This window comes from Rhinolophus sinicus, chromosome 15 (assembly GCF_057876585.1).
Source record: "Rhinolophus sinicus isolate RSI-liver-muscle chromosome 15, RSI-T2T, whole genome shotgun sequence".
NCBI classification, from domain to species: domain Eukaryota; kingdom Metazoa; phylum Chordata; class Mammalia; order Chiroptera; family Rhinolophidae; genus Rhinolophus; species Rhinolophus sinicus.
In genome coordinates this window covers 76,932,391-76,946,041 of record NC_142515.1, presented here as the reverse complement: position 1 = coordinate 76,946,041, position 13,651 = coordinate 76,932,391, and the positions used below count along the sequence as shown (strand labels likewise).

At 46.6% G+C, this 13,651-nt stretch overlaps 1 protein-coding gene and 1 long non-coding RNA gene across 2 annotated transcripts in view; both read right to left on the bottom strand.

Annotated features, from left to right (window-relative positions):
- Positions 1-8,889, bottom strand: part of ADGRE1 (adhesion G protein-coupled receptor E1) — a 55,698-nt gene extending 46,809 nt beyond the window's left edge. The window contains exons 1-2 of the mRNA XM_019710826.3: positions 8,770-8,889; positions 6,203-6,235 (exon numbers count right to left, since the gene is read on the bottom strand). Of these exons, the coding sequence (XP_019566385.1) occupies positions 6,203-6,235; positions 8,770-8,803 (67 nt within the window). The 5' untranslated portion in view covers positions 8,804-8,889. The remainder of the gene's footprint in view (positions 1-6,202; positions 6,236-8,769) is intronic.
- A 3,103-nt stretch (positions 8,890-11,992) lies between these two features.
- LOC141572680 (uncharacterized) lies at positions 11,993-13,442 on the bottom strand. Its single transcript, XR_012498035.2, has 2 exons — positions 12,897-13,442; positions 11,993-12,196 (listed from the first exon to the last, which is right to left on the bottom strand). It is a non-coding gene; the product is annotated as an uncharacterized LOC141572680 (long non-coding RNA).
- Between the last annotated feature and the right edge of the window lie 209 nt (positions 13,443-13,651).

Below are 13,651 nucleotides of genomic sequence, written 5' to 3'. Positions count from 1 at the left end.
ATGACTGAAAAGTTTCCTAACCTGGCGAAGGAAATAGACATACAAGTCCAGGAAGCACAGAGAGTCCAAAACAAGATGAACTCAAACAGGCCAACACAAAGACACATTATAATAAAAATGGCAAAGGTCAAAGACAAAGAGAGAATTCTAAAAGCATCAAGAGAAAAGCAGTTAGTTACCTACAAGGGAGCTCCCATAAGATGATTTCTCAACAAAAACTTTGCAGGCCAGAAGGGACTGGCATAAAATATTCAATGTGATGAAAAGCAAGGAGCTACAATCAAGACTACTCTATCAAGCAAGGCTACCATTTAAAATTGAATGACAGATAAGGAGTTTCCCAGATAATAAAAAGCTAAAGGAGTTCATCACCAAACCAGTATTACAATGAATGTTAGAGGAACTACTTTAAGATGGAAAAAAATAAAAAATATGAATAATAAAATGGCAATAGCTGCATAACTATGAACAATTACTTTCATGATTCTTTTTTTTAATCAACGTTTATTGGGGTGACAATTGTTAGTAAAGTTACATAGATTTCAGGTGTACGATTCTGTATTACATGATCTATAAATCCCATTGTGTTGAACAATTACTTTCAGTGTAAGTGAATTAAATGCTCCAATCAAAAGACATAGGGTGGTTGAATGGAGAAGGAAAAAAACCCTTACATCTGCTGCCTACAAGAGACTCACTTATGACTGAAAGACACAAACAGAAAGTAAAGGAATGAAAAAATATATTTCATGAAAATGGAAACAGAAATATCTGTGGTAGCAATACTTATACTGGACAAAATAGACTTTAAAACAAAGGCTATAACAGGAGACAAAGAAAGACCCAGTAATCCCACTTCAGGGTATTTATCCGAAGAAACCCAAAATGCTACTTCAAGGGGACATGTGCATCCATGTGTTTATTGCAGCATTGTTTAATGACCAAGATGTTCATCAATGGATGGGTCTCTATCAATGGATGAATGGATAAAGAGGAGGTGGTACATATATACAAATGGCATACTGCTTGGTCATGGAAGGGAATGGGTTCTTGCCATCTGAGGCAACATGGATGGACCTGGAGGGTATTGTGCTGAGTGGAGTATGTCAGACAGAGAAAGACAGATGTAACGTGATTTTGCTTATATGTGGGATGTAAAGAACAAAATAAACAATCAAAACAGAAATAAACTCATAGATGCAGAAAACATTTTGATGGTTGCCAGATGGGAGGGGGTTAGGGATATGGGTAAAAAAAGGGGAAGGAATTAAAAAGTACAAATTCGTTGTTACAAAATAGTCACAGGGATAGAGGGTTTAGCATAAAGAATATAGTCAATAATATTGCAATAACTATGTATGGTGTCATTGGTACTAGATTTTGGGGGTGATAGATAGGAGGGGGTTGGGAGGCAAGGGTGTAAAGGTGAAGGGATTAAGAAGTACAAATTTGTAGTTACAAAATAGTCACAGTGCTGTAAAGTAAAGCACAGGGAATACAGTCAATGATGTGGTAATAACTATGTACAGTGCCAGGTGGGTACTAGACTAATCGGGGGATCACTTCTTAGATTATATAAATGTCTAACCACTATGCTGTACACCTGAAATTAATATAAATACTGAATGTCAACTGTAATTGAAAATTTTTAAAGAGGGGGATAGGTGAAGGGGAATAAGTGGTCCAAATTTTTAGGTATAAAACAAATAAGACATGGGGATGTAATGTACAACATAGGGAATATAGTCAATAATATTGTGATAGCTGGTACAGTGTCAGATGGTTGCTGGACCTATCATTATGATCGTGTTTTTAGGTATATAAATGTTGAACAACTATGGTATACACCTGAAACTAATATAATATTGTATTAGCTATATTTTAATAAATAGCTTTTTTAACATAAAATAAAATCCAAATTACTTAGCATGACCCAAAAAGCCCCCAGTGACCAGACCCAACCACATTTTTGAGCCTCATCTCATATCTGTCTCCATTTCTAGCCTTCCAACCACATGGCCTTTGCATGTGCCCGTCTCGTTGCCTCTGCTCTGCCTGGCTAGCCCCTCCCCATTCTTCAGGCCTTGGCTAAATGTCGTTTCTTCCAAGAAGCCTTCCATGACTACCCAAAGCTTCCTGTGCTCCTGTGACACTTACCACAATTATAATTGCTCAATTATTTGTGTGATTAGCTATTCAGTGATCATATCCTACCCCACACTGTGAGCTCCAGGAAGACAAAGCTACAGGTAGGAGCAGCCTCTCAGGTGCTAAGGAAGACACTCATTTGATACTCTCATTCCTATGGTCAGCAGAATAATGGCTCCGCCAAAGATGACCATGTAGCAATCCCTGGACCACATGAATATGTTATGCTACACAGGAAGGGGGAATTAAGATTGCTGATAGAATTAAGATTGCTCATCTTAATTAGGAGAGGCAGAATCAAAGTGATGCAATGCAAGAAAGACTTGACCAGTCATTGCTGTCTGTGATGATGGAGGAAGGGGGACATGTGCCAAGGAATACACTTAACCTTTAGAAGCTGGAAAAGGCAATAAAACAGATTCTCCCCTAGAACCTCCAGAAAGCAACACAGCCCTGCCAACACCTTGATTTCAGCCCAATGGGTCGCATTTCGGATTTCTGACTTTCAGAACTGTAAGATAATATTTTTGTTGCTGTAAGCCACTGAGTTTGTGGTCATTTATTACAGCAGCAATAGGAAACTGATACAATTCCCATTATACAGATGTGGAAAACTGAGGCTCACAGAGGTTAAGTGACTTGCCCAAGGACACAGATGGTAAATGGCACTGCCAGGCCTGCCAAACCCCAAAGTGCATGATTATCACTACTGCTACATGAGAAGAGGTAAGTCTGACTGGAAATGGAATAAATTTTCAGGCAGTTTCTCAGACTATTCTATGGAAAAGCCTTTGGAATTGGTTATTTCAAGTCTATCACACTTAAGGACTGTGAGCTCCCACAAGGCAGCTATTTGTGTCCGTCTTATTTACTGCTGTGTCCTGAGTGCATAGAACAGTGCCTGGTACATAGTCATTGCTCAGTCATAGAGACCTCGCTGAGAAGGTCGCATCTGAACAAAGACCTGCGGGAAGTGAGTGAGTGAGCTATGAAGCTATTTAAGGCAGAGCAAACAACTAGTGCAAAATCCCTAAGACAGGATGATGCCTGGTGATTTCATTGAATTACAAGGAGGCTGGTATTGTTGAAGCAGAGCGGATGAGGCAAGAGTCAGAGGAGGGGGGCAGATGGGTGGCTCAGTTGGTTAGAGCATGAGCTCTGGGCAACAGGGTTGCCGGTTTGATTCCCACATGGGCCAGGGAGCTGCACCCTCCACAACTAGAATGAAGATAACGAGCTGCCACTGAGCTCCCGGGTGGCCAGATGGCTCAGTTGGTTGGAGCTCATGCTCTCAACAACAAGGTTGCCAGTTCGACTCCCACAAGGGATGGTAGGCTGCGCCCCCTGCAACTGAGATTGAACACAGCATCTTGAGCTGAGCTGCCGCTGAGCTGCCGAGGGGCAGCTTGATGGCTCAGTTGGTTGGAGCTCATGATCTCAACCACAAGGTTACCAGTTTGCCCCCTGCAACTAAGACTGAACAATGGCAACTGGACTTGGAGCTGAGCTGCACCCTCCACAACTAAGATTGAAAGGACAACAACTTGACTTGGAGCTACTGATGGGTCCTGGGGAAAACACACTGTTCCCCAATAAAGTCCTATTCCCCTTCCCCAATTTGAAAAAAAAGAGTCAGAGGAGGTGACACAGCCAGATCATGTAAGATCTGCTAGACCATTGTAAGACGTCAGCTTTTCATCAGAGATGGGAGCCGTGGGAGAGTGCAGAAGAGGGACTTAGGTTTAACATGATCCTCTGGCCACTGGTGGGGAAGATGAACTGTAAGGGTCAGAGGCAGGATGACAAGGGAGGAACCATCTGCATTTGCCCAGGTGAGCGATGATGGTGGATACTACCCAGGTGGGAGCAGTGGAAAGTATGAGATTCTGGATTTATTCTGAAGGTAATGCTAACAGGATTTGCCAATGGATAGGATGGGGGCAGGGGTATGAAAGAAAGAGAGGAGTCAATGATATTGTCAACATCCATTGGTAGGATGGGATATCATGGGAAAGCTCTTTATAGAAAGTGCCATAAAGACATGAATTATCACGACTAGGGTCTTGAGGCTATGTCTTCTTTATTTCCCATACCTGCACTCAAATTGTATCTTTCTTGTCATTTCCAGCTTCCTCTTTCATCTGCAAAGGCAACATTTTTCTTTGCAGACTTCCGGCACTTTACCACTTGTGATCTCCCAACTCTGAGCTGCCCCGTACTTTCTTCCTCTTGCTCAGTCTCCCACAGCGCAAGTCCACCCCAAACCAGGACAACAACCCACCCCCCTGTGACTGGGCACCTGCCAACCTCTCCTGATCATTTCCTGCGCTGTCCCATCAGCCACGCTCACCTTCACTAAGTTCCCTAAATCCTTTCCCATCTCAGGATCTTTGCTCCTCACCCTGCAGATCTTGAGATTTGCCGCCCTCCATAATCATGTGAGCCAACTGCTTATTAATAAATCTTTACATATATGAATATACAGTATATAGATGTAGATATGTACATATTCATTGTATTGGTTCTGTTTCTCTGGAAAACCCTAATACCAACACCTGCCATATTCCAGGACTCTTCTGGGCATGGTGGATTCAGCAGTGGAAAAAGACCAAAAAAATTCCCCACCTTCACAGAGCTGATAATCCTGGAGAGCTTGGGGTAAGGGATACAATGTCAAAAATAGGGTAGTCTGAGAAGAAGATACATGAGCTGAAACATAAAGGTGAGGAAGCAAGCCATGTGTATATGTAGGGCAAGAGCACAGAAGGCACAACATGTGCAAAGGTCCTGAGGCAGGACTGTACCTGATATGTTGAAGGACCAAGGAGGCCCAAGTGAGCAAAGGGAAGAGAGGGAAGAGATGAGGGCAGGAAGGGGATTGGAACAGGTCATGTAGGGTCTTGTGAGAGGTGGGGAGGACTTGGGCTTTTACCCAGAGGGAGGTGGGAGCCCTGGAGGGCTGTGAGCAGGGGGATGGGACCTGACTCGGGTGATCACAGGCACCCTCTGATGGCTGCTGGAAGGGCAAAGAGCTGGGAGACCGGGACGGAAGCCACTTCAATAATCCATCTGAGACACACACACACGATGCTCAATCATGAGCAAAACAACTTAACAGATGGTCACTTAATTGACCTGACAGAAAATGAGACTCAGAGAGGCAAAGAAACTTTTAAAAATATAACTAGAACTTCCATTTCATAGGTCCCTTCCATGCATCGTCTTCAGTCCCCATGCTAATGCTTCAAGGTGAGGGGACCAAGTCATCCTGGTTTTCCCAGGACTTTCTTGGTGTTGGCACTCAACATCCAGCATCCCAGGAAACCATCGACAGTCTAGGGCAAGCCAGGACAGTCCACCACCCGACTTCATGGTAAATGTTATGACTCCATTTTGTAGATGTAAAGATGCCCAAGAGCATTGGTGTAACCTGCCCCAGGTCACACCACAAATCCGAATGCAAGAGAAGGCAAAGCAGAATGGACGAATGCTGGGAAGGAGTCCAGGGGTCCTGGTCATTGTCCTGGCGGTGCCCCCTCACTGGCTACCAGCTTTGGCCCAGCTGCAGCCCAGCCAATAAAAACCAGATAACTTGTGTTTCTCTAAGGAGGAGGAGGAAGAGGAAAAAGAGGTAGGAGGTAGGCGGGGGGAGGTGGAGAGGGAATGGGGGAGGGGGGGAGGAGGAGGGAGAAGGGGGAGGGTAAGAGGAGGAGGAGGGGAGGAGGAAGAGGGGGCACTAATTGAACTGAGCATTCTCTGTGTTCCAAGCACCATTCTTGTCACCGCCTCTATTTTACCTCCTTTAGTCCTCATCAAAACCCTCATGGAACTGAAATCCCGGGAATTTACTAAAGCACCTGAGGTCCCCACAGCAGTGAGCCAAGGCTCAAACCCAGGAAGTGTGACTCCAGAGCCTCCCTCTTAACTCCACATGGAGTTGAATCTTCACAAGTATCCCATTAGCTGGGGGTCATCACAATACCCATTAATCAGATGACAAAACTGAGAGAGAGGTGCGAAGGTCTAACTGCCTTCATTCAGGGGAGTCTCTTACCAGATTGCGCCTGAATCAACCAGGGAAGCCAACCTACAAACAGAAGAAAGAGAAGTCGTCAGGTGCCTTTGAGATGCGACCAGGAGCCACCCCTGCACCAGCCAGTCCCCACCTTTCCGTAAGTGCCAGTGATTATGGTGGCAAGTGATGAAAGCAGGAGTGGGTATGTGAAGAGGAAAACGCAGTCTCTTCATGGGGATCTACCTACATCAGCTCAGGAGTTCTTTACACCTTGCCAACCCAGGAGGGGTGGGAGGGTAGCCACTCTCGGCACCACCCTCCCACCGCTTTTCCAGGTTGGAGCACCCATCCCCCGGCTGTTTCTCTGGCCTAGAGGCGATGAATGTCAGGCAGGGGTACAACAGCCCAGCCTGCCCCTTTGCCTCTGAGCAGGACAGACCCTCGGGGCAGTTCACCCCAGAGCACCCTGTGGGATCAGGCTGAATTCTACGGAAACTAACCAAAAGCAGAAGCTAATCCTCATGTCTGTGCATTTTTGTTTCATTCATTTTTATCTTTTTTTAAAGAAGGTAATAGTTGCTCCTTGTGAAAAAAAATTCAAGTGATGTGGAAGTATATAAAATCAAAAGTGAAGGTTTCCCCATGTCCTATCCTGATACCCAGCAGTAACCACTGTCAAAAGTTTAAGAGTGGGGCCGGCCCGGTGGCTCAGGGGGTTGGAGCGCTGTGCTCCTAACGCTGAGGTCGTGGGTTCAATTCCCACATGGACCAGTGAGCTGCGCCCTTTACAGCTAAGATTGTGAACAATGGCTCTCCCTGGAGCTGGGCTGCTGTGAGCTGCCGGAGGTTGGCGTGAGTGACCGGCAAACATTGTGGGCTGCCGTGTGCTGCCGTGGGCTACTGCTGTGAGTGGCCAACCTACGACTGGTGACCAACTGCCTCAGCTGGGGGGAGCGCAAGTCCCATAATAGCAGCATGGGCCAGGGAGCTGTGTCCTACACAACTAGACTGAGAAACCACGGCTTGAACCGGAGTGGTGGAGGGGGGAGGTGAAAAAAGGGGGGTGTAGGCTTTAGAGTGAACCCTTTGGGGTTGCCGGATGGTTCAGTTGGTTGGAGCGCAAGCTCTGAACAACAGGGTTGCCAGTTCGATTCTCATATGGATGGTGGGCTGCGCCCCCTGCAACTAAAGATTGAAAATGGTGACTGGACTTGGAGCTGAGCTGCGCCCTCCACAACTAGATTGAAGGACAACAAATTGGCTAGGAGCTGATGGGCCCTGGAAAAAACACACTGTTACCCAATATTCCCCAATAAAAATTAAAAAGAAAAAGAGTGAACACTTCAAGGATAGGTCCTATTCATAAACTCAGTCAGTCATGTAAATATAGCATGAAAGATAAATAAATTTATAAGTTTACACAATTTTCTTCACGCAAATGAGATAATGCAATATACAGTTTACTGTGCTCTCCAATACAGTAGCTACCAGGCACACAAGGCTATATACACTTAAAGTTATTAAAATTAAACAAAATGGAACAGTCCATTCCTTGGTCATATGAGCCATATTTCATGTGACTAGTGGCCACTATAGACCTAGAACATTTGTATAAAAAGTCCTGTTGGACACCTCTGTTCTACTGCCACTCGTGTTGTCACTTAATAGTATGTCTTACAAATCTCTTTGTGCCTGTTTCCTCCTCCATAAAGTAAGGAGGAAATACGGTTTTCCTCCAAAAACAGCAGAAGAAACCCACCTTGTTGCTTAGAAAAAGGTCCCCCATTCTTAGATTGGAAGCAATGACCAAAACTCACAAGACATATGAAAGAGAACACAGCATACAAGATAAATGAGATCAAGACAAACCGACACCTGAAGAAAGAGAAATAAGAGAACAGAGAGGAAGGCGCCATCTCGCTGCTCAGGTCTCAGCACAAACATCACCTCATCATCACTGGCCACCCTGCCCTCCTCCTTCAGTCTAATCCCCAGTCGCACTCTGTAACACCTTCACTCAGGTACTTATTACTACCTGAAATACTTTCCTGTATTATGTAGGGCAACATAGAGTAGCCATACAGCATCCACACGCCGGGGCCTGCTTTTAAATCCTGGCTTGACCCCTTACTAGCTAAGTGGCCTTGGGCACATTATTTAACCTCTTTGGCTTCAGTTTTCACCTTCATAAAATGGGGCTATTAATGACCCAATATCAGGAACTTTATGAAGATCAAATACTTTCTCTATTTGAGGGCGTAAGTGGGTGATTGCTGTAACTGCTCCTTCTCACTGGGATGTTAGCCCTGTGACAGAGGAACCTTGTCTGTGTGTTCGGTGCTCTGTCCTCTGCCTAGAACAGCACTTGGCAAGTAGAAGGTGCTCAGGAAATACACATCAAACGAACGACCGTAAGGAAATTCTGCCCTGACAGAAGGAATTCCTGGAGCTAAATGATTTTCGTCAAAGGTCCCTCAGTGAAGGTGTTCGCAGTGTCCAGCCTAGAATTACAAGCTCTCGGCTGGACAGCTGGTGGCCCTCCCGTGTCCCTACCATCTATTTCCAGGGCAGGCCTTCCCCAGCCCCCCGTTCCACTTCTCACTCACCCCAGAAGACGAGCAAGCTGCAAGCCCACATCATGCTGTTTCTGTCCTTCAAAGGGGAGAACCTTTATTTGTTCACAGGGTTTTCAAGAAACAGGGTGTCAGGAAAGGGGAGGGGAGGAACCAGAATTGCTTAATTGCTGCCAGCGCACTACTGGCATTTGTGCTGAGCAGCTGCCACTAAATGGTGACAACGTGGCAAACCCCTAATTTTCTCCTTTCCCCCCAGTAAAGAGAAGTTGGCTGGCCGCTGCACTGTGGCCACTCTCTCCTTTCCTCCTGTTCTCTTTTTTCTTTCTTCTTCAACATCTGTCTCTCATTTCTCATCACCTGTCATTGCACTCAATAGTAAGAGAGTATCCATCCCCCGTCCCCCGTGAAGCAAGCCCCAACTTTGAGGGCCTCTTCTCAGCCCGTCCTAAAACTAACCATCCTCGCCATCACATACCAGGCGTTGTGCCAGACATACTGCTGACTAAATTTAAAATACATCGTCATGGCAACATCGTAAAGCAGGAATTTCAACCCCTCACCTATTTTACAAAAATAAAATAAAAAGGAAACTGAGGCGTGGAGAGAACATGTGACTTGTACTGGGAGGTTACTGGGAGGACCCCAGGTTTGAATCCAGCACTGTCATGCAGGTTCTCTGGTCCCACTCCCCGCACCAGAATGCAGAATATGGTGAGGCCAAAAAGGAACAACCATGGAGCCATAGATAGGGGAGTCATACCACTATATTCTCGATGGCAGCTGGCCGAGACACAAAAGCAAACAACTTTTGTGTACCCCAACTAGGGGTCTTCCTGCACCCCAGTCTCGCTGGCAGCCGGTGAGACACAGGAAGTAGGATCCGCATGATCCGCAACCCGCCATCCGCGATTGCTAACCCCACTTGCCAGCCACGATCGGCCGGCCGCTTTTCTGCCAACCAACACCCTAGTGTAGCCATGGTAGTAATATTCGTGGCTAATGGCTAACTGGTAACAGCTGATGGCCAACCAGACACAGTGGCTAGCTGTCTGATAACAGCTGATGGCCATCCAATCACAGTTGATGGCCATCTACCACCTGAGCCAGCACCTTTCCACGTGAGGCCGAGAGCCTGGAAACTGCACTCCTGGCTCTGTCCCCACAAGCACCCTGTGCCTGGGTCTAAAGAGTGAATCATCTCCTCGTCTACTATATCTGATAGCCTCATCCTCACCACCACTGTGCAAAGCAACAGTCCCACCACATTCGCAGCCCCCCAGCCCAACACCCACATATGCTCACACACACGCACACACACACACACACAAGCACAATCTCATTCATGTGGAGGTCTAGGGATGCCTTCGTTAAGGTCTCCAGAAGCAGACGCAGAGACAAGGATTCTAGTGAAAGTAGCTTCTCAGGGAGGTGACCCCAGAAAATTCCAGCTGGGAAGAGGAGAAGTGAGAGATGGCAGGAAACGAGCCCACGGTGGGTGTGTTATCAAACACATTATATGGTGAGAACCTGGAGCTTAACCTCCCTGGGCACCTCTGGAAGGTGGCATAGAGCCACCCTTCAGAATTATCCCAACTGAGGAGCCAGGGAGTTGGGGTAGTGATCCACCAGCTACTGTCAGTCATGCACTGAGCCTTGCGTCAACCGATGGCACCTTGGGCCTGGTCTCCATGCAGACAGCACAGACTCCAGACACAGATGTCAGTCTCGTGTGTCCTGAGGGGTTGAGTGTCATGCGTGTGGAGAGGTACCAAGAGCATCTGCTACAAGCTAGAAACAAGGTGCAAAGACCAGCTCTAAGTTCTGGAGAAGAAAACCCCCACTTTTTTGCTTTGCCTTCTCCCTTTTGTTCTCCGCAAGGCAGAATACCCACCTTAGAGTTATGACCACTGAAAAAGATTCATCAATGGTGCTCTGTTTGTGCATCAAGGGGCCCTGCCCGGTGAAACTGCAGTGAAGAGCCAGTGTGAAAATACAGCATACTACACCAAGAAGGATAAAAAGAGTGTGCTATGTTTAAGAGAAACTCTGGAGGGTAACTGCAGACTCTGGAATAAGATCGCCCCCTCCCTGGGGCAGCTGGGGCTCGAATCCCATCTCCACCACTTGCCTGTCATGTAGGATCCTGGGCAAGTTCTTAATCTATGTCTCAACATTTCCTTCTATAAAATGGGCTCAATAATTAGTAGGATCTAATTCACAGGGCTTCCATGAGCATCTGAGGAGTGGATGTATGTGACAGGCCTAGAACAGAGCCTGGCACACAGGAAAAGCTCCACGTGTTGGCTATTATGGCAACAGGTGCTGGGATCAGACAGACCTGGAATCAAATCCTGAACTCTGCAAGGTATTTCCAAAGTGACCTTGGGTGATGGCTTGCCTCTCTGGGCCTCAGTTTCTTCATCTGGAGAATGGTGACAACAATAGGCCCCATCTCGAAGGATTACTGCGTAGGGGACGCAGGCATGTGTGCTAATGCTGCAAACTGGGAGGGGCTGCTGGGGCTTTTACTTTCTTCAGTAGTCCTTGCTCAGTGTGTCCAGGAGTGTGGACCATAGAGGCAGACAGACCAACGCAGTAATTTTAACATATGTGCACAAATTCTTTGATCCTCCTCCCTTCAGGAGGGGGAGCCCAAATTCTCTCTCCTTGAGTGTGCACTGGACTTAGCGATTTGCTTCTAAAAGGAAGTAAAAGGAAGATGTGACATCAGAGATTGTGGCACCTGGGACATCTGAGGTCACAAGAGTCATTGTGGCTTCCTCCTTGCTTTCTCTTTCCAGGATCGTTCATGGTGGGGGAGGGGGGGAGCTAGTCACCATGTTGTAAGGGCACTCACACAGCGCTATGAAGAAGCCCACATGTGGGGGAGCTGAGGTCTCCAGACAGCATCTTGTCTGTCACCTCATGAGAGACCCTGACACAGAACCATCTAGCTAAGCCACCTGAGGTTCCTGACCCTGGAAACTACAAGAAAGATTTTTAAATTATTATTTAAAGCCATTAAGTTTTTTAGAGTAAATTGTTACATGGTGAGAGATAACCACCAAAAGCAATTTTCCCCATTGGTAAAACAGGATAATAATAATTTCTCAGGGTTTGAAGTTTAATGTGATAAAAATCATAAAAACCCTCCTGGGCACAAACTGAACGCTCAATATATGTTAGTTAGCATCACCATCATTATTATCTGCTATGCTAAATGGTCAAGGCGGCTCATAGGAGAAGTCACAAATTAGCGGCTTGAAACAACACCAATTTATTATATTACAGATCTGTAAGTGAGAGTCCCAAATGAGTCTAACAGGGCTGAAATCAAGATGTCAACAGGGCTGCGTTACTTCCGGAGGCTCTCGAAGAAAATCCGTTCCTTGTCTTTTCCAGCTTCTGGAGGCATCCACACACCCTGGCTCAAGGTCCCTTCCCTCATCGTCAAAGCCTGCAATGTATGCAATGTAGCATCATTAAATCTCTCTCTCTCGATGATAGATAGATAGACAGATAGACAGATGTATGGATGGACAGATAGATGATAGATATCTTGATCAATCTCTCTCATGCTCCCCCTCTCTCATTCTCTTGCTCTTTCTGACCCTCCTGCCTCCCTCTTAAAAAGCCCCTTGTGATTACATTAGACCTACTTGGATAGTCCAGAATAATCTGCCTATCTCAGATCCTTCACTTAGTCCCATCTGCAAAGTCACTTTCACCACGTAAGGTCATGTATTCACAGGTTCTGGGGATCATGATGTAGACAACTTGGGGTGGGGGAGCCTCATTATTTTATCTACCACAGATGGAGGCGGGGGTCCTGGTGAGTGATTGAGGATGCCAGTCACCCTTTAAACCCAGAAGATCTGGTCAGCAGAGATTCTGCAGGGACAAGGGCAGGCATTATGGGAAAAGAAGGGGAAGAATGGGGTAGAGAAAATGCACAATTGCTTGCAGAATCCTATTCCCCTTGTGACTTTCTCGGCAAAGGGGAAATCTAGGGACACTCAAGATTAAAGAAGTCAGCCTGGAGGAGCTCCAGAAACATCCTTCATCCTTATGCTGAATGTGGGGGAATTCCAGAGCAGACCTACTCAACTTGACCGTGTCCCTCCGAGGCTCTAAACCCTCCCATGTCTCCCTCTTACCTTAGGATGAAGTCCAGACTCATTAAAACAGCATTCAATCCTTGGTCTCCCCTTCTGGCCTCATTGCTCCTCACCCCCGCCCCACAAAGCCCCAGTCACCCTAGGCTAACCGAAGCCCCTGTTGATGCCTTGTCCAGCCACCCTTTAGAACTTGAAGCACCCATCCCCTGGCAGCTCTGAATGTTGCTTGCTAACAGCTCACAGCTTTCCCTTCTCTAGAGAGCCACCCTCTAGTCCACTAGCTGCATAAACCCTCAGATTCAGCCCACAGCCAACAACAACAGATGGTCACAGAGGGGCAAAAGGCCAGTCCTTGTCCCAAGGAGAGATCAACTCAGTGATGTTATTCAGGTTCCAGGGATACCCATGGGATCAGGCTGAGCCCCTGCCTCTATCCTACCCTGCTTCTCTCATTCCTTTCTGCTAAACCTTCCCACAATAAACCCTGTGTAGAACAATCCTCGTAGCAGGGCCTACTTCCAGGGGATGCCTAAGAACCCCTCCCAGTCATTGAACATTTAGCTGCCTCTAGACCCCAGGTCTGACATGGGTACTCACCTTAAATCCTATGCATCTTTTCAGTGTAAATATCACCTCCACCAGGAAGCCTTCCAGTGTAAATATTACCTCCATCAGGGTTAGGGACCTCCTCTGTGCTTCCCCCATACCAACACTCAGGATGATCTATGCTGGTTTGAATGTCTGTTTCCTTCCAAAGACTGGGAGCATCTGGGTACAGGGAAGGAGTTTTGCTG